This window comes from Pseudopodoces humilis, chromosome 6, assembly GCF_049639895.1.
Source record: "Pseudopodoces humilis isolate 2021_Gansu_Grassland_sample_001 chromosome 6, ASM4963989v1, whole genome shotgun sequence".
NCBI lineage: Eukaryota > Metazoa > Chordata > Aves > Passeriformes > Paridae > Pseudopodoces > Pseudopodoces humilis.
Genome location: NC_142205.1, coordinates 23552429 through 23577390, shown reverse-complemented (window position 1 = coordinate 23577390; position 24962 = coordinate 23552429). Strand labels below are relative to the sequence as shown.

The 24962-nt window shown below is 39.3% G+C and overlaps 1 protein-coding gene across 8 annotated transcripts in view; it reads right to left on the bottom strand.

Moving 5' to 3' along the window:
- Positions 1-9230: 9230 nt before the first annotated feature.
- LIMCH1 (LIM and calponin homology domains 1) overlaps positions 9231-24962 on the bottom strand; it is a 172409-nt gene continuing 156677 nt past the window's right edge. For all 8 annotated transcript variants that reach the window (XM_088056096.1, XM_014261597.2, XM_014261606.2 and 5 more), the window contains 9 exons: positions 24442-24534; positions 23381-23485; positions 21929-22065; positions 21083-21213; positions 19689-19800; positions 18383-18460; positions 15794-15902; positions 14785-14887; positions 9231-12298 (listed from right to left, as the gene is read on the bottom strand). In XM_088056096.1, coding sequence (XP_087912222.1) covers positions 12273-12298; positions 14785-14887; positions 15794-15902; positions 18383-18460; positions 19689-19800; positions 21083-21213; positions 21929-22065; positions 23381-23485; positions 24442-24534 — 894 coding nt within the window. In that variant the 3' untranslated portion in view covers positions 9231-12272. The remainder of the gene's footprint in view (positions 12299-14784; positions 14888-15793; positions 15903-18382; positions 18461-19688; positions 19801-21082; positions 21214-21928; positions 22066-23380; positions 23486-24441; positions 24535-24962) is intronic.

Below are 24962 nucleotides of genomic sequence, written 5' to 3'. Positions count from 1 at the left end.
CATTAGTTATAAAAACATATCAGATACTGCTAATCAGTGCAGCTCCATGAGGATACAGTATTTCAAAACTCACACCAATTTCGTGCCCTAAGAAAATAACTTCAAAATGTTTTTTTTATTTAGTTGCCAGAGTGTATTTTTGAATTTCTAAAGTCCTGGGCTGAGTAGTTGACTCACCACCATACAACTGTAACAAATGAGATATCACTGATGGAAAACTGATGGAAAAGATTTGAACAATTATACAGAACAGATAAGCCATTAGCTTCTCCCAGGATCTAATGATGAGATCTGCAAGATCATTCAGGCTACAGCCATAATTAAAACTCGTTCTGAGTCATTGTGCTGCAGCAGAAAACATTAACAAAAAAGGAATCTTTGGCAACCTCCATGCGAGGGAGGACTAGGATGAGACTGGTGTCTGACATAAGTAGGACTGAAATATTTTTGAAATATAAAGCTCTAAGAAAGAATTGGCATTTTTCTTACTATTTTATTTAACAAGCTATTGTTTGGAAGCATAATCACAACTGAATAAAGACTTGACCATGCTTTTCCACCTTGTGTCACCTGTGGGAAGGACATTATTCAATTATGCTAAAGGTGTTATATTATTCTTTTTATTCCTTGCTTAAATTACTCAGTTATTTCAACCACACTCTTACATCCTTTTGCTTTGATTAGTTGATACACATCATCTCTGTGTTTGACCTCCTCTTGAGGAAGACACTGACAGCTGCATTGTTGCACTGGTTTCTTTTTTCTGGTTGAGACACATGATTTTGTGATACATGAAGTACGAACCCCATTCCATGAGGCCAGTTCATCCAATCCATCTCAAAAGCTCCTTGTGGAATAAGAAGACCTGCTGGGTCTGTGCTGCCAAAAGGAAACCATTAAGACTGTTTATTGCCATCCTGGGCCACTTTACAATTACAAACACACTGCTTTTAAACATTCCAATTTAGAAAGAATAGGCGTACACGGAAAGGTGTTCCTAGCTGTGGGCTCACTGGTATTTAAGCAGTCCCAATCACAGTCCTGAAAGCAGGTGGCCTCCTTTTTGGCCACCCCAGTATTTTTGGGAAACAACTCAGCTTCTACTGGTACAACACAATACATAGACTTAATAGAGCCGGTTCCTGGTTTTGCCCAGAGGTCAAAGTTTTGTCAGAGTTTTGCCTTCAAATTTTCTGTGTTCTGTCCAAAATTTAATTTTAAATTGCCTTCCCAATGGCTTACTTCTGTGAAACATTTTCCTTACGTACAGAATTATGTAAGTTTTACTGCAGTGGCCATTCCCCTGAGTCATGGCCAGAGTTAAGAAGAACATTCACTTTTATGCCATTTTTTCCATGCTTTACCAAATCAAATATTTAACGAATCAACAGCATCTGTTAACATGCTAATAACTGAATAAATAAACCTAATGCAGGCTGTTATGTAATCCAGAGTACTCCTGAGGGACTTTCTGTTGTCTTTAAAACTGACCAGGGGGAGCATGAGGAAAAAACCAAGTATGAAATGGGCCCACCTAATGGAATGATCCCTGCTCTAAGATACACTTTTAAAATGTAATTAATATTTTTTAAAATACTTTGATGAAAATATATGTTTAGTTTCATTCTACTTGAAATAATTCAGATGGTAATCCTTTTTCAGGAAGCAAATTATTGTTGCTGCCTCACAGCTCAAATTATTACCCAAAGTAATACACTTGGCAAAAAAGCCTATTATTTCAATTCTTGAATAAGGACTCCGTTCACATGTCTAATGCCCTGTGTAAGAGAATTAGCAGAAACTCATCTCAATGTGGTTTCAAAAGAGGAAACTAAGCAGACAGCCTTGTTAATTTAGCATATAGACTTGGAATAAAGTACAACATCCATCATCTCTCGAAATTGAGTTAAAAATTGGTCTTGTGTCCAAGGAGAAGGAGCCAATTTTCTGCTGGAAGCAGAGTCTTGGAAGATCACTAAAACCCTTAATGGTTCTTTCATTGTGGGAGCCAATATGAAAGAAAAACCAGTTTGGGAGTTCAAATTACCCCTCACATTAAATGCTACAGCATGTGCGATCTTCAGTTTGGGCCTGTTGCTGTTGATGCAATTCTTTCTGTCACCCCAGACACACAGGGAATTCCAGCTGTGTATCTCCCCTGGTCCTTAAAATCTTCCCATGTGCTACTGGATGCTGCAGCAATGCTGAAGAGGCTTTTGCACGCAGGGTGAAACACCCGTCCTTACCATATGTCGCGTATAGGTCTCGTTCTCTCACAGTAGGTTTCTATGTGTGATAAAAAGATGCTTGCAAACACACTGAGATTTAATATCTGGGGAAAGGGAAGCCTGAAAATATGTTAACAAGATTTTCAGCATTAAACACAATTTTGTTTCAGATTTCAGCTGTTAAACATCTTAATTTGTTTTTCTTTTTACTCCAGTAACATAATGCTAATACACTCTGACAGCTTGTGACTCCACGCCGAGGAGGTTTCTCAAACCAATCTCTTTACTTGAAATTTGATTTACAAAGTGCCTTAGTCCTTTAGCTGTGTGGCAGCAGTCACCCTCACAACACTTGTCATGACTTAAAGCAGGAGCATGATCTGGGCAGTTTTTCCATGTTTGTTTATTTTACCCCAGTAAAAGATTCACCGAGGTGAAAGAATCCTTTTAACTATTTAATGTTCTCATCCATCAATAAACTCAGTCCAGAAAACACTGGCATGCAACATCTGGCTTAGTCTAAAGGAAAGGGTAGATTTTTTTTTGTTTTGAAATGTGTATTAATCTCCAGGTGCAGGTAGCATCTATGCAGTTTGTTTTTACAATATTTGTTTTGGGTGAGTGGATCTAACAATTCATAGACAAATCTTTTGGATTCCATTATCTTCTTCCAGCCCAGCCTAGTTTTGGCTACTCCTTTCCAGCATTAAGCTCAGGTTACTTTCCAGGTGCTTATCCTACACACAGCTGCAAGGCACTGCTGAGCCAGCGGGACCACTTGTTCAGCTACTGGCCAGCCCCAACCTTGTGTGGGCCATCATTTTCCTGGAAACCAGGTTTTTGACAAGTCATGAGCACATGATGTAGCACATCATATCACAAATCCCTGCAGAACAGGGATAAAATAAATAAAATAAATAAAAACAACAGATGACCACAAATATCTGTTCTCAGAGGCAGCCCCCCAGGCTGCTGACTGCTCTTGGCAGGGATAGTCTGCCACATGCGTGTGACTTGTGTGGAGCATATCCTGTCACATCCCAGCATCCCAGCAGGTATGTTACATAGCAACCACCTCCAGAGGATAAGGACCATGTGGACTATTCCTTTAAGTCACTTTATAATTAACTGGAGAAGCTGATTTGCACCAAAACTTAGTGAAAAACCTTTTCTTCATCTCTCCTCCAGCAAACAAATTTTTAGATTTTCTTGAAATTATTTTACTAAGATAAAATATTTGCTATTGTCCAGGCAGAAGATTGTGGGAACAGCAGTGTGGATGTTTCCATCTCTTCTCCATAGATGAGACATACGAAGCCAGGGTAACATCACCCGGCTGAGAAGTCAATGTAAAGAAGACTAGAAAATAAACCACAGTTCCTGCCCCACTGTGGCAGGCGTCACTCATGTAAACAATCTGCTTACAACTTTTAAATCTCCTTTCTTCCAGAAAAGGAATATCTTTTGCCATCTTTTCTCTCTAAAGCTGTTCCCCCAGAAGGATTCAGCTTGCCTCACTCAGCTCCAAGCAGGAAAGGATCTGCCAGTGCCAACAAGTCTGTGCACCCAACAACAGTGCCTGCATGGTGATGCTGGCTCCAGCCCAGCCGGCTGCTCCTGGTGCTCTGGTGTAGGCAGGGAAAAGTCTGCTGCTGCTGCTTTGTGTGCCGTGCTTCTAGACAGACTGACTCCACACTGATGGGCTTCTTGCTCTGGTGATTTTTGCTGCAGTGCTCAGATAGCCTGGTCCTTCTGAACACCACAGTCACTATGCTGTAGCCACAGTAGCTGGGGAATGCATGAAAAATCGTTTGGTTTGGTTTTCCTCTGAGCTTCAAGCACATTCATTGTCAGGTTGTCTTTTCATCTTACCTTGCCTATATCTGGTAGGAATTAAAACTGATTGCTTTTTGCATCAAAGTTTATCAAGTGCAGTGTAAGTCTTCAGCTGCTGGGGTAACAACGCGTGAGCGTTATTGTCAGCTGGAAGTGTGTGAAAACAGCCACATGTTTGAAGAGCCTTGATGCAATAAAGAGAAATATATCTACATGTTTAATTGTATTCATACTGTAAACAGACTTTAAGCACTCAAGATAGAGATATTGAGAAAACCAAGTATCAAGTGATTATATTCCATTGTAAACTTTATATTTGAACCTACACCTTGTTCAGTTATTTAACTATTAACACACAGCCCCATGGGAAAAAATACAACTTTGAAGTTATTGTACCACTTACATTAATTTGAAGAAACGCCATGGCTGTAAATGTCACTCTGCATAATCATGCAGGCTTTTTTCCCAGATATAAACCCAACTGCATGGATGACTTGCAGCTTGTGCTGCAAGTGAAAAGCTTTCTCCTTCCCCTTCAACCCCCACAATGAAAATAATCACAGCAAAGGCAGTGCCACCACCTGAGTTCCTTGGAGTTTGGGTTTCTCAGAAGTCCATTGTCTGAAAAGATGATTTAATGAGGCAAGCCTTGCAATGAACTACAAGCACAATCCTTTTCTATATAAAATGGAGTGCAGTGACAGCATCAGCTGGCTGTGATGATTTTGATTCCCCATTGTGTATTGCCACCAGGTGGGATATGCTGGCCCCCATGTTACAGAATATTGTGGTAGATGGGCTGCCACCACAGACAGAAAAAGCAGCTGTCTTTTTTTTTTTTTTTTGAAAGGTGCTTTTAAGTTTTGATTATCAAACCACATGTAATTACACTGGACAGTATCATCCAGTCAAGGAAAATATTGCTTTACTCAGAGAGAAAAAAATGTTAAAATTGCCTGTTTGCTAATGACAGAATGACAGAGGATATAAAAATACAAATCAACATTTCCAGGAGAAATATAAGAAAAAAGCTACCAGAATAGTTTTGAAAAATAAAGACCTTTATTTCCTTAAAAAATATTAGGAAAATGCAGCTGTTTTTCTACAAGGTAAATACAGCTGATTCTACAGCAATATCTTGCTGACCCTCACATTGCTGTAGGCAAAAGCACATTAGTCACTACTTTTGAAAGAGATAATGGCTTTTCAACTACTGTGTACCCTGGTGTATCTGTGACAAATGCTCTGAGAGATAACAGCTTTGGCAGAAGCAAAGTGGAGGGGATGAGAGCTGAGGATGGTTGATTGGCCTCTGCTGCTACTTCCCAGCATTGCCATTGTGTCACGGATGCACACTGGACATGCAGGTGACATTCCAACTGAAATGGCTGAAAGCGGGTTTATGAGGCTGCAAGTTAATTTTAAAATTCAGCTTTAGCCCACTGGAACAGATTTGTAATTATATCAGTTAGTGGCACAAATCCCCTCTTAATGTCATCCTACCAGTTTCAAAACAATAACAAGATACAAAATGCATTTAGAACTACGGGTGAGATATGTGTTATCTGGCTTCTTTTTTTACATAGAGTGCTGTCCTTTTATCCATCCATTTAAAACTCAGCTGAAGACCTGTGAATACTTAAAACAAGAAGACAATGTATTTCATAGGTCTATCTATCACTGCTGTCTTCATATTTAACTTCAAGCCTAACTGGGACATGGCTGGGCACAGAGGGTTTGCAGGAGTCATGTCTGGCTTCAGTGCAAGGCTTTTCCCCCCCACAGACTCTGCAAGAAGTGTCTTCCACTCCCCAGAGACCATGGCAAACCATGGCCACTTCCCTCTTCCCAGAAATGGTTCCAGTATCCCATGGGACCAGGAAGGGCACCAAAAAGCATCAAATATGAGCCAAGCCAAATGTTTTCTAGAAAACCTCCAGAACATCAGTTCATGAAACAGTTCAGAGAGCTTCACCCTCAGGCTGGAAATTTTCTGAGTGTTATCACTGTGTATCAGTCAGGAAAAACTTTAAGACTTGCATAATTGCACAAAGTCCAACACAGAAAGCTCATGCTGCAATCTAGTCTACTTCAATACATTAGTATTAATTAATACAACACACAGTTGCCAAATTACTCATTGGAATTAATTTTTCCTAAGAAAAGATTGTAATTAGATTTTAAAAAATAATACCCTACATTTAACATCTTTTGGAAAAATAGCCACTTTGTTCTCACCTGGCAATATTTAGATGTGGTCCTAGGAAAGTGCATTTGAAGGTGACATCTTCGATTTGAATGATAGGGACATATTGCTATATTGAGGATTATTGTAACACCTCCTTTGAGTTTTGCACACTCACAAACTCACACTCACTTTGCAAAACCACCCCAAAGACAACCAAAGCACTTGGCCACTGAAAAAAGGGGATAGCCATTGCAAACCCCAAGTCCAGGTCCCTGGAACAGCAGTTTCAGCATTACTACACCTATAGTAGTTTCCAGGGATGTAGATAGGATGTCTCTGTTTTTGTGCTTGTAATTGGAGTGGTTTTGTCTATAATCAGATATAACAGAAAAAAGGAATTTTTGAAATCTTGCTTTCTTCTCCTGTTTGATAAATTCTGTTATTTCAAGGAATGATTTGCAGTTTAGTTAGTTTTGATTTAATTTCTAGACTCATGACTAGGGTCTAGAAAAAATACATCTAGGAAAAAATATATCTGTGAGCTATGGATGTTGCATTAGCTAAGAGAATTTGCAGTGCATCATGTGCAGTGAAGCAGATGGACTCTATGGATGAGTTAACAGTGACTTACAAGATTATCTTACATAATGGAGGGTTTTTTTCCCTAAATGGTTTAAAACCCCATATGCTTTAGGGTTTACCTAGCTTCACTAGCTACTCCTGCAGAGCATGGCGCATTTCGTAAGATCTACAGAGCAGCAGCTCCCTCTTGCATGTTGAACTCATGCTACATTTTATAAAACCTCATGAACTAGAAAATAGACAGCCACCCAACCCCTCAAATACCAACCCCCTTCTGTACTGTAAGAAGAGTCACATCCTGTCCTGCACTTTCTGTCTCTTTTTTTTGGGCTCTTATTACTTGAAAAACTTGAGCTGCTTCCAGTTTAGTAATTTCCCCTTATCAGGAAATTCAGATGAAATTACACTCCTACCGGAGGCTTTTAAAACTATATAGGAGACCTGTTTGCCTTTTCAGGAGATATATTTTACTGACATTTTTTTTCCCATCCAAGTGGTGGTCATCTGCTCATTTTGAGCATTCACAAATGCTTCTCATTTTCACTGCAGATGTCTCTCTGTCATCTTGTCATTTTGTAATCTCGTCATTTTGTTCCCCAGTTACCCAGACTGGTAAAGGGGAGAAAAGGGCAAGCTTCCACTTCCAAAAATTTTATTGAGTAACAAATAAATAAGTAAAAAATAAAAACTGGACCAGACTGCCATTACCAGGGAGGGGACCCATCAAGAACTGTACCTAAAGCTAATTTTCTAGACAAGTGCTAGCTGAATGCTTTTAACTATGTTCCAGAAGAGTTCTCTGGATCAGGATTAATACTTACAAGGTAAGCAAGCTACTGATGTTCATCACCTGTGCCTAGAGCCTCCTGCAGCTACCAGTACCTGTCTGTGCTCACTGATGACCTGCACCAAAACATCTGCTAAGGAGAGAAAAAAAATGAGCAAAACAAAGTGGGTTGGATGGAGAAAACTGAGCACTTATCCTAATAGTCCACGATGGGGGAAAGGAGTGGGGTAGCGGCATCACACCTGGACAGGATGTAGAGGAGGCACAGAGCTCTCCTGGGGGCCATGCACACATCCCTCTTTGCATGGGGTATCCTCTGCTCCGATGTTTGAACCTCAGCTGTAACACCCCACTCCTTTCTCACATCAGCTCCTATTTCTCCCAAGTGCCCTCAGCTTCATCCCACTGCTCAACAAGCCAGTGTCCTGTCCTGGGGCGTGCCAAGGCTCTGTTAGCACCATGGTTCTCTCAGGGCCCTCCAGGCAGCCTTTGCTACCTGCAGGTGAAGGTCCTGGGGAGGTGACCAGGTGACTCAACTCCCCATTAATAAGGTATTCATAACTATTTTGCTTGGTGAATGCAGCCCCAGTGATTTCCTTTTAGTATCATAAATGACTGTGCAAGTCACATTCACTAGAGAATGGTAATAATAATAATATTACAAAAATTCATACAAGGATTTCCAACACTTTCCCTGGCTCATAGGGGTCACAAACAATGTTTTTCTGTGTCCCAAGCAGCCATGGTGCAGAGTTGCTGGAGCAGAAATAGCTGTCTGACTGCCTCCAAATCCAGCCTCAGAGCAACCTCCAGTGGCAGCGCGCTGTTCCCGCAGACAGGGCATGGATGGCACTGCTGGGAATCCCAGCATGTCTCTGCCACCTGAGGCATGTATCTGGCCCTCAGGGACACACAGGGAAAATGTATGACCACCACCACTGCCATTAGGGCATCAGGATAAAAATGAATGAATGAACAAACGAACGAATTAAAAAAAAATTAAATTGTCTGTGTGTTCCCATGACCCATCTAACAGCTGAGATGTTCTACTGGCACAAGCCCAAACTCGTCATCCACTTAAGACCCATTAAAAATGTAGAGAAAAGGGCAGTTATTAGTTTAAAATTTTGTGTGAACTTTCTGCTGGTGACTGGACAAGTCACACACTTGTTGCCATTCAAGGATTAGTGAGATACCTCAGCATATGCAAAGCTAAGCACAAACTCCAGGATCTTTGCTACATGGAAATGGGATTAACCAAGCACATATTTAGCATTGCTGTATATAAAGTGCTTTGTGAGTGAAAGTCTGAACCACAGTCCACCAGCACTGATGAAAGGTCTGAGGACTTTGGGTTTGCCTCTCTACAGAAAACCTTTTCTGCTCATCTTTTACCACTACAGGCACAGATGCTCTTGTGAATAGAGGGCTAGAGCTTACAGTGGCAATCCACAGTGTATTTTTCCATTTCAGCTATGTCTTTTTTATTGTCTCATCTCATATCCTAAGTCCTGGGGAACATTGCTAGGCTCAGCCAAACCCAACCAAGCAGAAGCCTCTACTCTGCAATGCAGGTTCATGCAGTACAAGTTAGTCAGAATAAGCAAAATCAACACCACCAAAGACAATCATAATTTTATTTATAAACATACATTTACTATAAAAGCTGTTGAGTTTTAGACAAGTTTTCCTAATTTCCAGAGGCATTTTAGAATAAATAAAATGAAGGGAGGATTAGCATAATTGGAATTCAACATTAGCCCCAGCCAGGAGAGCGATCCATGTCCTTGAATGGACATGCAGATAAGGATGGTCCCCTTCTGGTTCACCAACCTTTACGACATTCTCTGAAAACTACAGATGTACTGCATCAATAATACTACATAGCAAGAGGAAGGAAAAAATACACCATGAAAATGGGCTTGTAAAATACAGATGGGTTATGATACCTGTTCAGGTTCTCTGAAGTAGTAAGAGGCTAAATAAACTCCAGAACATCTGAAACCCATTACATATATTGTACTTGCTCAGTAATAATAAATCATTTTTTGCAACAAATACATTTACATTGCAGTTCAAATGTAGGAGAGCATTACTTTTTTTCTCAAAGTTCCTGATTAGAAATGTATAATCTTAATGTGTTTAAATTGGAAAAAAATGAAAAAAAACCATTAGCCTGAATGAATTTGCCATGTAAGACTCCAGAGGGAATATAAAATCAAACATAAGAAGTTGGCAAGTACGATTTAGAAAACTGTTGAAAATTATTTTGTGCTGGTGAATAGATGCCCATTAGGGGAAAAAAATCTTCACCATTGAGCGCTGCTTCATTTTGCTTTACATACAATCAACTTTGATAAAACATGCATACACAAAACTATCTAACAGACACTGGGACCAATTTCTAAGCAGCTCCAGAGACCCAGTGATGTGTCTGCAGTGTGGTGCAATATCCCTCCCCCCTCGTTCATGCACTTTATCCCAACCATGCTCCTAAGCCCTTTGGGCACTTACCCCTACATGAATGAGAAGTGGACCTGACCTCTGAGACAACCAACCCTTTGATACACTTGGGGACTGATTTGCACATCTAACTCTATCACGTGGGTGAAGCAGTGCTAGAGACTCATATCGAATAGATGCACAAGCATGCACAGTCTCATTTAAAAATTAGGTTCAGACATATATTTACATATCCTTAATGCAGCGCGTGGAGTTATACAGACGTACCACGTCAATTACGAAATCTGCTCCTTGAATTTCCATGTTAACACTCTTTGTGGGAAAATGTTTTAACAACCACAGGCAAAGGGTAAGCATCCTGGTTATCAAAACCCTTTAAATCATGCAAGTGGTTGATCAAAATATAGGACATCACTTTTAGTTCCAAAACATTTGTCTGATTTATTTAATTTTTACTTAAAAATATTCCCCAGGTGAAGTCCACAAAGGACTTCAGCTTTTTGGATTTATTGCATCCATGAGTCATTGCTGACTGTGTGCAACAGCTTTGCATTTTCTAAGGCACAATATTAAGGAAGTAACATGTAACTTTCCAGCAGATAGTCACAATGTCCTCCAACATCATTGCATGTGTGTGTTTGATGACACGCAGTTTTGCATGGTTATACAACTCACATGCAAGCAACTGTCTAGCATGTCAATAAATAATTGCTACCTAGAGAACAACTCAGAATTATTGCTTCCCTAATAACCACTTCATTTCTATTTATCAACACATCAAAAGATGACAGATACTCACATAGGTATAAGAAATCTCTATTCATTTAGTTTTATAGTGGTTTTAAGGCAGAAAAAGATTTTTTCCCCTCCATTTGAAGATGTTTCCAGTAACTGTTTACCAAAAAGTGCTAGGCTATTTTACAGTTGCAACACATTCCCTAACTTTGTCTGTGTACTGTAGATACCTGCTGAACCTCTGTTTTAATGAGCTGCTGGATCACTTTAGTAAGGACCACATGCTTAATCAAAGAGTACAAAGGAAAACTGTCCCAAACACAGGCAAGGCAGTTTTTCTTCCTGTGGCCCCAACCTCCTCCCTGCCCATCTTCCACACTTCTGGGTTTTGCTGACTAATTTTGGGTAGTAGATGGAGGAACACAGGCTCAAGGCTGTCTAATTATCTACCCTGGGGGGTACCCAAACCACATGTGTTTCTCTGCATGAGATTTCAACCAAGTGTAAGGTTTGCAGGTGAACAAGCCCAACCCACTCAAATCGATGGGCAAGTTATATGCCAAAGAGAAAAGCTTCGCTACAACATCAAACTGCAGCTTGGAGACTCACAACTCTGCTGGATCTGCCTGCTCGGTTTCCTCTTCCCCACATCACCTTTCATCGAGTTTAATAATGATACAGGGTGCTGAACTTAGTAAGAAGGTTGCTACTGATGGGAATTTTTCCTTTTGTTAATGGTATGCAGTCTTTAGGTTTAATAAAGAAGTCTTTATTTCAGAGAATATTAAGCTATAGTCATGAACATTACTTGAGGTACACAAACAAAAAATCCTATGACTAAAAGTGCAATAATTTATTTGTTTAACTCCTACCCTCCATTGAAGGTAATATAAACAGAAAATGCTTCAGAATTACAGGATGTATTATCAAACTAGTCTCTGTATAAAAAAAGTTATAGCTTCGGTTATAACAGAGAAGTCGTGCTGTGATGTTTAGTTTTTCAAATGTACTGATTAGATACTATCTCAAAATTACTTCTCAGCTCAAGTTGGCATATTCTATAAAGGTTCTGTAAACTTAAACTTTTTAATTGCTAGAAATATTAAAACAAAACAGCTTTATTGCATGTTTATTCTCTTATTACTTTCAAAAGAACAAGGTAACAGACTGGGTATCATAAGCATACCTGAAAGGTGGTTTTGCTTTTTTTTATAGTACTTAGACTTTGCCTTCCCAAACATGGTCATACATATTTTGCAAATTTCTTAAGGAAGCAAAAACCAACATATTGCATTTCAAAGGAGCAGGTGCAGAATTTTTTTGTGAGTGTTTAAAAACGAGATGAGAGCCATCATGTCCATGGATTCAAGCTTTTACAAGTGATTGTCTGGAGGCAGCCGATATATATGAGAAGAGAGTTCCTTCTTGAAAGTTATTAGGACTGAAAGTCATGTCACAATGTAGTTGGCTGTCCAGCAGCTGGGCAAAACAAAAGCAAAACAAGTAATTGGTTACAATTTTTAACAAATATAGACTTTTCTTTGTATGATCTCTACAGTTCAAAAAATGGATCTGGAGTTATATATAGCTGGTTTTCCTTTCTCCTGAAAAACTGGGGCCGTAACTACTACAAAGAAAGTTCAGCATAATTCCAGTGGAAATACATTTTCCTTGCCACATGTCTAATGCATTCTGCATGAAGTTTTATCTTATTTTATGCCCAAAGTACTTGTGTGCATATTTATTTCAGGCTCTGCAGAGGCAAAATAGTAAAGCAAAGGACTGCTGAGTCATCTTCAGCTAGTTTGTGCTACCTGGTACTACAGACTCCTCATGTTATTTGGCCATATAGGGAATCTCATCAATTTACTTTTTGCCTTTGACTTTGATACTCATCAACCTGTGACCATTCCCTGTGTTTGACATTGAATACAGAATTTCCTTCCTTGTGAGGTTTCATTGTACAGAAACAACCTACTTATAAAAACCCCATCCACTTTTATCTGAAAACCAGGAATATTTTGGACCCTGGACCACTACATAATTCTTAATGTTTTTCTAGTCATCTTTTTTTATGATTTATTTTGAAACAGAATCATCCATTTTTTCAGATAAGCTTCTGGGAGCCAAAAGATTTCACTGAGATGTCCATAAGTATCTCAAAACAATACTGATGTCTGCCCACTGCTGCACAGGTTTTAGAGGCAGACATGGGGGCATGAAGGCACAAGCCATGCAATCAAACAACTTGGTTCGACATTTTTCAGCATTATTCCCAGAACTGAAAGGCAAAACACTGAACAAAACAAAACAAAACACAGTGCACCAGTTTGTTCTTAATTTCAGGTGTGCAGTGCATCAAATTTTAATTAAAAATTAGTAACTAGCAATATTTGCAGTTCTATCAAAACCAGACCTTTTGAATTGTCAACAACAATTACTGTAGCTTAAGTTCAGCTAACTGGATTTTGAGATTTTGTATGACCAGTGGACACAGCAGGAAGAGGCAATTTGTAGTAATAATTAAAAACCCCTTGCCATTATTATTCCTCAGGAGCCATACATTTTCTCAAAAGTTATTCCCTCTGTCATGGACTTGGTTACTATTCTGCTGGGTATGTACAAATGCAAAACATTATTACATGAAACACTGCATAAAGCTCTGTAATACATTTTCTAGTAACACTGCTGTAGAAATAATGATGAAGGGAGTGATTTCAACAGTATATAAGCTGATAATTCATTTGAGCCTTTATCTATCCTCAAGGGACATCAATTTTTATTTAAGAAAAAAGGACTAAGAAGAAAAGGAAATGATAACTTTTATCCCTTTCTCTCTTTTTTGTGTAAAGATGGATGTGTAAATCTGCATTTTAAGGGTCAGGACGTCATCCACATGAGGAAGGTTTATAGTATCAAGAGCAAAGGCAAAAAGCTATTTCTAAATATTTCAGGTTAAATAAATAATAAAAAGTTGATAACATTCCTTAGAATTTAAGAAAAAAGTAGCAAAAAAAACAGTTATACAATAGCACCCTCTAGCTCTGCTGATGGAGCAGTATCTCCTTCCTGAAGCATCAGAGCAAAAGTACCCATTTTTCTTCTGGCAAAGGTAGGGAGGTACCTTTCCTACTCCTGGATTTCTACGGCCAGTGCTTTGGAGGGAGAGCAAGGGAAACAGTAAGTGAAAAGAGCTCTAGATGTCCACTTATCAGCTGGAACTGTAGGCAGTGAATATACCAAATAATATTTAACAGGAGACAACAATTACTCCTGTTGTTTTGCTTCTTACTGTTTTCGACAAGGTGGAAACCAGCATGAGCACTGACCATCACTGGTGATCCTGGGGTGAAGCTGAAATGTTCTAGTAATTTGATATCAATCACAGAAATCCAGGACTTGGAAAGACACTTGGCTGACCAAATAAGGCAGCAAAATCACAAAGTTTTCTTTCTGACATGCAATTTTCTGGTTCATTCTTCAAAACTTATGGCAAGCAATGCTTTTTAGCACATATCTGGGCATACCACCACAAGGATTCACTATGAGTTACAGAATGTTCTTAATATTTTACATGACCATTTTGTCCACAAAAGGGAGGCCTAGAGATTTAAGAAATGGGAACTTCTCCAAACATGGCCCAGGGTCATAGATCGGGTAGAATTATCTACATTGTCTCATGTGATGTGAGAGATCCAAGCCTCCAGGTCATGCAATATGTGTGCATAGTATGGGAGTTTATGTTTATGCACAGAAACAGCTTTTGAGTCTAATAACGCTGAGCAGAGATCCTCTGGGTAAAATTTAATGGGCTTGGAAATATTTTCTGATACTAGAAAGTAATTAAAATGGCACGGGAAGACTCCTCTTCCCATAGCAAAGCTATGCCTGAGTGTCAGAGCTGGACAAACCCAGTTTAAATCATGGTCACAGTATGGTTAGAGTTCCCAGTATTTGGTACTTACTTCTGGATCGGATATAACAATCATTGCAGTTGAGAAGACCATTTCTAATCCTGACATCTGTGCCACTTGCTGCATCTCCCAGCTGTCCCTTGCAAACGCCACACTGTCAATTGGAGAACAGAGAAAGTAAGAGAGACTATGCCCAGACCACCTGTCACAACTTTACCCAAATTTTTATTTTTGTTAAAGCAGCTCTTGGAATGGTGAGAAAAATACACCCCGGGAACCCAGCCCATACTCCTGGGGAACACTGCAAATCACTAAGAAGTTTTTTTATAGAGTTAAAAATGCTTAGGACTGGATTTCAGCAGCCTCCACTTACACAGAAGTGAAGTCTAATTATTGTATGTGACATCTGACTTCGAGGCTGCATTCTGGAGGCAGGTCAGATGTGATGGATAAAGCTTAAAGAGGCCAGAGATTTAGTCTGGGTAAATGTCTAAGATGAAAAAAGTCTTCATGAATGTCTAATATCAATTGAGCCAGAGACAATGGAAATAGATATTTTCTGATAGAAAACACTTCAGGTTGTTTCCATACTGAAACACTCAAGAACAGTCAAGAAATATTTATGGTAAAACTCAGAATATACCAGTCATTTCATAGTCAAAGCTTTCCAACCATGGGGCAGATCAAAGATGGCTTTGGGACTGATCATGCTTTTGGAAGGAATAAAGAAAACATCTAAAAAAAATCACAAGGTAAATGATGTTATATTTAAAAAGCAATGACCATAACTGAGGAATTATATGATGCTTCCTACCCTGCCACACTCCCCTGTAAAAACAGAAGCTAAGTTTGCTTGCTTGATCACAGGTTTTAATCCAATTAATGTGTCTGATTGCAAAATAACACATTAGTTGTGTTAATTCCACTTCTTTACAAACACACTCAAACAGGCATAACAAGAGTGTAAATCCCCTGGTCCTCTCATTTTCAGTTTCACATCCACTCTCTACTTGCACTGTGCATGACCTGAGATTTTTTCTTAATAAAGCATGAGCCATACCCTGAAGCACTGAATATGGAAATAAAGACTGAGTGTTTCAATAATCATGGCAGCTCCTTTTCCTAGAGGGAGACCACAGGTAGAACAAAGCTTCTTCCCGCTGACGGACCTAGGAGACAAACACAGCTGTAAGAACACAGCAACTGATGCTAAAATGAAGCCAAATATTTAGATAGCTTTATCAAGAGGGACAGAATGGGAGGAAGGAGCACTGGTGGAGTTTACATAAATACACATTGACCTTTCAGCCATGTTACTGAATCAACCTGCATGTCTGCCTCCCAGTGCACAGCAACTCAGACACATTTCCCTGCCAGTTTGCTGTGCTAGATCAAGGGGGTTGCAAACCTCTGAACAGAGGCCTGGGTGACAGGAAACCATGCCTGTGGATTGACAGAACCCCAGAATGGTTAGGGTTGGAAGCGACCTTAAAGATTTTGTAGTTCCAACCCCCCTGCCATAGGCAGGGAACCTTCCACTAGACCAGGTTATTCAGAAGTCCTTCCAACATGGCCTTTAACACCTTTACTGATGGGGAGTCCATGGTGTCTCTGGGCAATCTGCTCCAGTGCCTCACCACTCTTATAGTAAAGGGTGTCAATGCCACAGCAATTCGCACAAATTACTGAGTCAGACTTGCAGACTGGAAATTTTTCAATTTGTTTACAACTGGACTTGCTCACTGCAAGCCAGAAAACAGGAATGCTATTCTTGCACCCAGTCAAGCTGGTGAAGTCAATAGTGACAGCACTAACTACACTAGGACAGGCCAGGCACTGGCTGAATCATTTCAGTCTGTGCTGCTGCAGCCAATATATAACTAGTCAGAGAAAACCTGAAAGTAGATCTCCATCTGCAATGCAGAAAAAACTTTGATTTGCTCCTTCAGCAGTCCTGAAGGACTGTCTAGACCTCTCTCATGAATCTGCTGTTGGATGACAGGTGGGTGAAAGTTCAGAGCCCCACGAATAACTGGTGTCCTTTTTCATAATGGTTTTAATAGCAGAGCAGGTGCCCACTTCTATGGGTCTCATGCTCTTCCCTTCTCTCCTGCTGGTCAGCCTGCCAGAACTGATACTTGGCTTAGTGAGATGAACCTGAGACCAAAAGGGATCCCCTGTCATTCTGTGTCATCCATGCTTTTTTCAGCCAGGGCTGAAACTAGGAGAAAAGCTTTGTGATACTTCTTGAGTTTTGAAAAAACAGCTTGATGCATTCCTACTCAGAAAAGCAACTTGACAATCTCTAAAGGTTTTGATGCAGCAACATAATAAGCACCAATAGAGACAGATCTGGACTGCAGCATGACAAAAGGGCCATTTTGGAAAAATAAAGGAAGAGACACAGGGAGACAGAACCAGCAGAAAAACTCATCACAATTAGAAAATTGTCCTTGCTTCTAACTCTTGAGCCCACCATGTACACAGCACAGACACACGAGTGTCTTGTTGCTTCATTATCATTATTCCTTTTAGAATAACTTTGCTGGTTTTTTTTCTCCCCTCCTACAGCCTTAACCCTTCCGCTTCTGTGTTATTCCTGAGTTTACCTTTGTTTTTACTTCTTCTCATCTATCAGAGTTACTACAAGAGCAAGTTAAAGTCTTGGATCTCGGGAAATTTTTAAGTTTCCTAATGTTTTAGTAGAAAAATTAATTACATCCCATCTATTGTTTACAAAACCAAGATTTATTTCAGGAAAAGATCATGCAAAAGATTCTGAGATCAGAATATAGGTGCTAAATAATATGAAGTAGCTATCACAACTAGTGACCCCTTGCAAGGAAATGATCTGCGATCCCACCAAAACTGCAGTTATGGTTAGAAAAACAATAAAATGTTCACATAAAAAATTCCCAATCGTTTCACATCAATGCAAGTGACATAAGGAGGAGGGCTTTGCTCTGAAAAGTAAAGAACAATGTCATTTAAAAAGAAAGAAACCTGCTGTGTTCTGTGTGGTATTAATTTACCCTATTTAATAAGCAAACTGATTTTAATATACCCCAAATTATCAGTGATTTAATCAGACTACAGTTAACATCTGTTTAGAGTTGGTACACATAACTCACTGAAAGATGTAAAGATTGCTCAAAAGAATCAAATCTCTAGGAGACTAGCATGACTGTGGGCAAATTAAAAATCAGCAAAAAAGAAAAATGCATTTCTAGTTTGGAAATGAAAGAAAAAATTCTTTTTAAATCACCAAGTGCCAATGTCTAGAACAGATCTTACTTCTGAGCATGGGACTATTCACAATGAAGAGATCCTTTGGCTTAAGTGCTCTGTGCTCACACTTTGAGTGCGGTTTATACTGTCCCATTTCAGTTTTATTGAAACTTCAATGATCAAGCAGAGTTCTAGAGCTGCTGTCTGAGCTGTGTTATTTCAAAACATAACAGTACCACTAAAGCAGGCAAGAAATATGGGAGAGGGAGCTACACTTTTATCCCATAGACAGCTATGAATTGCAACATCTAGCAGATTTAATAGAGCATCCATGTAATACTAATGTGATTTTAACTTTGGCAGTTCACCAGCAACTACAAGATGTGTTTGGTCTGCAAAATTCCTTATTGACCTTTAGTACCTGTTGGGTGACTGACTCAGAGCAGCAGGAGAGCAGGGAGATGACGGCCCAGATCGGAAGTTCTCATGATAGCCTGCCCTAAAATACAGCAGAGAGGATGCATTACTACAGCTGAATAACACATAAAACCAGGTTTTGTATGGAGAAATTCCAGTTAGCAAATTTCAGGATTTTTGGCTCTGAGTCTGCTCACTGCTGCTCACTCAGGCAGTTCACAAGGTAATCAGCCATGTGGAGACTCCTGCCCATCCCACCAATCCATCATAGCTCCCACCATGATGAAGGAGGGTTAAGCCAAGTCACACCATTCCTCACACACCACAGTCTCTGTTAGCCCTTTACTGGGCAAAAAGGAAGCTACCAACACCAAAAGCTGGTTTATTTGGTTAATCTGCATCCATGCTACTCTGAAAGAGTGTGGTGAGTAAAAACCATGTTTTTTGTTATCAGAAATCATGACTGATTCAAACTCAAACTGCTTAAAATGGTTTACAGATTAAATAACAATTTCCTCAAACACACACACACTCAAGCAGTTTATAATAAGGAACAGGTAATCAAACCTCAATCTACATTAGTTCTGACTGGATACAACCTCAATAGAGGTAACAGGTTCTGCAGAAGACTGTGTTCATATATATGCTAATGAAAACAGATGTTCCTTTCTTGTTACATAGCTTCTTTTTGTAAATAGAAGGCAAACAGATCCCTTATTTACCAAAAGAACTGGTGTTACTGTTCACTAAGGCTTACTCAAAAGCACGGGCAAAGCAGCAAGGAAAAAAGTCCTCACCAAAATTTACAGCAGAAAGGAGAATACTGCTCTATATGTATCTTCTTTTGAAAGGTATAATCTTTAAAGGACTAGAAAGTAGCAACTGAGATGTGTTTGGAAGATGGGGAATGAAGCTCTGGGATACCAGCTTCAAAGAGGCAGATATAACCTGACATTCCCACCTTCATATTTAGCTACTTATTAGCTATACATGTTTGTCTCAGGTACTTAAAACAAGTTAAGCACACGAAAAGTTATGTAGATATGTGCTAAAACAGCTATAGAGAAAGAAGAGGGAGGCATGCAGGGGGTGTGCTCCCTCCTGAAATTAGTGACCCTGGTGCATGTAACGAGAAACAAAGTAGATAAATGTTAGCATTTATCTAATGGTGGGAAAGCCAGACATGAGAAGCGGGTCTTCACACTGCAGGATTAATCAAACCCAACCAATAGCGGACGCTGAGCAGGAATATAAGGGAGGGCAGAGCAAATAGGACTTGTCAAGCTCTTCAATAACCTTTATGTTCTCACCTTCTTGCTTCCCCTGCGGAGCTTGGTTGCTGGCCCAGGAATGGTCTCTGCCGAATGTCCTCTGCGCACTGTGGGGATCGCTTTGTCAGCAGCTGTGGATTCCAGGAGACGTCTGCAGCAAGAGGTGGGGAAAACTCAATATTTGAGGCAAAATGCTTTTGTCAGTATTTATAGACCATAATGGATTGTGGGCGCACCACAAAGGAAAGACATGTACTGTTCCTCAAAACAAACTTCTATGAAAGGCCTGATACCCATTCTGATATCAAGACAATAAATCCACACACTGGATTATTTTAAGGCTTAAGGAGAGAGCAAAGATGGGATGTTTAAAGAGGCAAGAAAGGAGATGTCAGAATACTTGCAGACTACCAAATTGCTGAAAAGAACCTAGGAAAACCCTGAAGCAGGGTTATTAGCAGATGTAGTTTAAAATTGTCAAACCTGTTTGCTTAATCACTACTTCAAATCCCCAAGGCTGTATTGCTGGGTAATATATATTCTGCTTGCTTGCTTGCTTGCTTTGTGCAACTTTGATAAAAGCACTAAGAATACCATAAAACAGAGACAAGGAAAGCAAACTTACAAAGTTTAATAGACAGAATTTGCATTTGGGCCAAGTAATAACACTGAAAACTTTTCCACCCATAGACACTTCATTTTTTAGAATAATGAATATTTATGCTGAACTGAAAACAAAAATCTAAAACTTGATTTCAAAATTTGCATTCATTTTCTGTCTTTAGTCCTACTTGTTTACTTTCCACTGTTCACTTGTATTAGATAGATAATGATGCTAAATTCATGAATCTGACGGTTTTTTTTAGGGTGACCCTCATGACAGCAATGCTTTGGGGAAATTCCTTCCTTCAAAAACATCAATACTCATGGGAGTTCAAAAAAAAATAAATTAACTTTAAATGTCATTAGGCACAGCTAATGACAAAATTGAGGCAGGTGTCGCTTTAGGCTCGGCTTGAAAAGGTTACATATCACATGTAGTGATTTTTACTGGACTGAAATGGACATGAAGAATCTAATCAGCTATAAAAACACCAAGTAAGCGTTGGAAATATGTTCTCTGTATCAAGATAAATCCTATATGTATGTAATATTATGTAAACGATGGAAAATAAATATTTTAAATGCTACTGTGAACATGCAGGCCTATAAACAAGATACCTGCTGCAGAAACTCTCATCTCCAATGAAAACAAGAGGAATTTAAATTTCACCTTAACATATTTATTTTTGCTAACATAAAATAATTTTTTTCTTTTTTGTCTGAGACATTCCAGTTTTGAAGATATATGTGTGCTGTCAATTTCCAAAATTCTTTGAGTTAGATTTCTGCCTGATTTCTATCTGGAGAAGATGATATAGGAAGAGTCTTACTCTCATCCTGAGTCAGTGGCAGATTCAGTCTGGCAGGTGAGCTGCGCTCCATCACTGGCATGTGGTGCTCCTGTTCACTTCCTCCTTTCAAGATACCAGTCTCTGCATATCCTGAGAGCACTGTATTTCCACTGCCAATAAAAATAAGTCACATTGTATAAATAAAGCCAGGAAAAATGCCACCTAGAATATAATGGCAAAATCAGACTTCTGAATATCAGTCTATTTTTTACAAAAAAAGATTTTTGTTTTTCTGTCAATTTTGCAATGAGAATTTGCAACGAGAAAACTTTGATGGATTAACAAGTTTGTCCTCAAATAGCCCAAGTCTTCCCACTTACAACTGCCACTTAGATGTGCTGAAGATCATCTTGGATTTGTGGAAAAGGGCTTCTTTGACAGAAAAAAAAGCTTTTATCCTTATTCTCTATAAACTGCTCAGCATCATCAGATGACTCTTCTTTTTTTTGTGAAATCTGTTAATTAGCTGTTGAGCAAAGTCCAGGACTTTAAACACCACCTGGCGAGATTTGGTATGGTATTTCTGAGGTAGCCAGGCAATTTCACACTGAGTGAAAAGAGCTCCTTTAGTCCTTCAGAAGGCTTGTGAAATGTACACAAGACACGGTGCAGTGATGTACACACACGTCTGAGCTGTCTAAGGTCTGGTCTGGTTGCTGTGACAGCCTCTTGGCAAAGCCATTCAAGGAACAGATGACAAGCCTTCAGCTAGCACTGCACACTGCCACACCTGCACTGGCCTGTGGGGATGTCTGTGTGATATCCCAGAAGCCAACAGAACACTAAGATCCACAGGGTTATAAAACACTTAGGGTTCGTACATACCTCCTCTTTTCTTGCCAGAGTTCGCTTTCCTTGCTTTTCAGAGATGACATACTGTCATGCTCCCAGAGCAGCTTTTTCTGCTTTGTAACTTCTTTTTGTTTGCCCTCCCCTGGACAGCTGTTTGAATCAGTTGAGTTCTAGAAGACAGATGAAGAGGGAACAAGGAGCTCTCTTTGAATTTGGCATTGGCTCACACATGGAAAAAGTGCAGGCTGCCCCTAGATACATTGAGCTGACACACCTTATGATCAAAATAACATCTCACATTTATGTAGTAGAACCATTTGACCCTGGTAAGGCTAGCTTTGGCATTAATTAATACTCCAGGTAAAACAGTATCTTGTTGGACTAAGCTGAGCATGAAATAAGTTAGGTACCAATTATGGTGCTAAGGATGGTGAATTAGAACTTCTTATTACATACTCTTTGGCAGAAATCCTTGAATTACTTTGAGAGTCCAGACAGTCTCCCATTGGGATTGTGAGGACTTTGTGAGTAACCTCAGCTTGTTGTCACTGCCTAGGAGCAAAGCATTACTCACATGCACTGGGCATCCTCATAGGACAACACCAGTCCTACTTCCAAAAGTGGAATGGGAATGGTTCCCACCTGACTTGTGGATCTTGAGTGAGCAATGGCATGAGATCCTTCACTTCTGGGTACAGGCAGTGTCCTGACTGTGGCATAAGCAGCTCCACCAAGGAAGTTACTGCTACACAGCCATGTGGAATATCGGCCATGGCTGATGCCTTTGCACCAGGGTGAGTGAGCATAGGGTGACAGGAAGAGTGAGAGGAGAACCAAATGATACAGATGATACAGTACTCTTAATCCTGAATGTGATCTCACCTGGGGTGTCATTCCCTGATCTCTACAAACACTAATTTAGTCAGATGCTAGATGCATTGCATTTAACATCCCATGCTGTGTGAGTGGAAAAAACCAAACATAGAGAGTAAACATACCTGGTTTGTTTTGCTGTTTTCTAGGAGGGATGATGAGAGAGAAAAGGAGGAAAACTGGGCAGGCAGGACTCAGTCTCATCTGAGATATATATATATATATATATATATAGATAGATATAGATAGAGATATAGATATAAAGCACTATTTTACACTCGAGATTTTGGATTCAGGGAAGCCACTTAGATTTTGTTGGTTTTAGAAGACAATTAAAATCTCACAGCACCAGTTAAAGAACAGAGGTGGCTGCAGAGAGAAAGTATCATTCTCTGCTCTAGTCGAAAATGGGAGGGTAGCAGTTTGCTTGGAAATACAGTTATTCAGTTGTGAAACTCTATAAGTTACAGCACTCTGAGGAATCACCAGTTATAGAAGAAACCCTGGGAATACCCTTACTCTTACTGCTCCTAGACTCTGACAGCAAAGGATTAAACTTTGCACTAAAGATGGCTTATTCTTCAGTGCCTTACTACTCCATAAGAAACTCACCACTGTCTTGTTTCCTTCAGTGGTAGAGGAAGAAGAGGAGAGGAGCTCAGCAGAGTTTGAAGAAACAATGAATGGAACTAGAGTATCCTCAATTATCTTGCGCTCCTAAAGAAAGAGGATCAGGAGAGAGTGGGGGTTAAAAAGATAGAATGTAAACTATAAGCTTATGAAATGTATAAGAAAAATGAGATTTAGCTATGTGCCCTATTTAGATGGCTAGATAAGGACTTGTGGTACCAAGAATAATGATAACACCTCAATTTTTAATTTGCTTCAAGGTTTTGCACCTGCATTCCTTTTACCATTGAGATGGAATTTCCAAAATGGGAAATAATATTTCACTTGCATGGAACTACTGTTTTGCAGAGCACCAGTGTATTGAGTTTAATATAAAAGTATAAAATTACCCTTGGTACATGAGAAACTTATTCTGAAAGTTGAAAAAAATTTCTTGTTTGAAACACAAGTATGTCCCTCAAGCACAGATGAGAAAACATCCATTTACATAACACATAGACAAACATATAAATATTTTCCAGTTTTCTGCAATAGTGACCCACATCCAACAGAAAAAAAACACTATCTTTTTTTATTTTGTGGATATTTTTAATATTCCACAACTGCAAGCTTTGAACATCTCCTGTGGATTTTTTTTTTTTAAAGGCCAGTTACAAAATACCTCCATGATCAACCCAAGGCAGACAACTTCATCTGGAGTTCCACCAAGTCTAGGCACCCAGTATATGCCAAAATACACATGCTGTGCCCCTGCAGGGAAGTCTGAGCGTGCCCAGACACAGCTGTACTGACTTACCCAGACTTGCACAGCAATTAGACACCTCCACCTCTGTGGAGGTGCTGAGGATACCTGTCCAAATATTTAAATATTTTTCCTCAACATCTATGCCAGTGTTTAAGAGAAACAATCCTCCTCAGAATTCAGCTGTGAAGAGGAATTTCATTAATTAATCTAGGTATGGGATGATTTTTTTTTTTTTTTTTGTTACATAAGTGGGTGCATTTAAATGAAGAAAAACAACCTCCTACTTTGAGCCTTATACCTCCTCATAGTATCTACGCTCCTCCTCTTCAACTTCTCTCTGGGCCTTCTCCCATTCCTCTTTCAGCTTGTACTGCTCCTTCTGATACTTCTCCTGTACACGGATACAAACGCAGGTAAACTCAGAGCATTCAGTACTAAGAATAAATTCTGTAGAATCTCCACAGCAAAAATGAATTTGCCAAGAATGGTTTAATCAGAAATAGGATGAAATAAAAGGATAAAAATTGGAAACATCCATGGGTGTAAAAAAAAATGCTTCTTTTTCTCTTAGCCTATTTTTTTCTAGGACTTACTTTTAATACCTTCAAACTTCAAGGAACTTTTGACACATTAGAAGAAGTTTAATTTCTTAGAATTTTTAAAATCTTTGGTCAGAAACTAAGTTTATGCTCAAAAATATTAATAATTCCTTGTAACCTTACTGTATTAAGTTTCAAAAATGTTTCACCTTGAAACACTGAGACGATGGTTGTACATTAAAAACTTCAGCAAAGTAGCAGATAAATAAGCAAGTTTTTC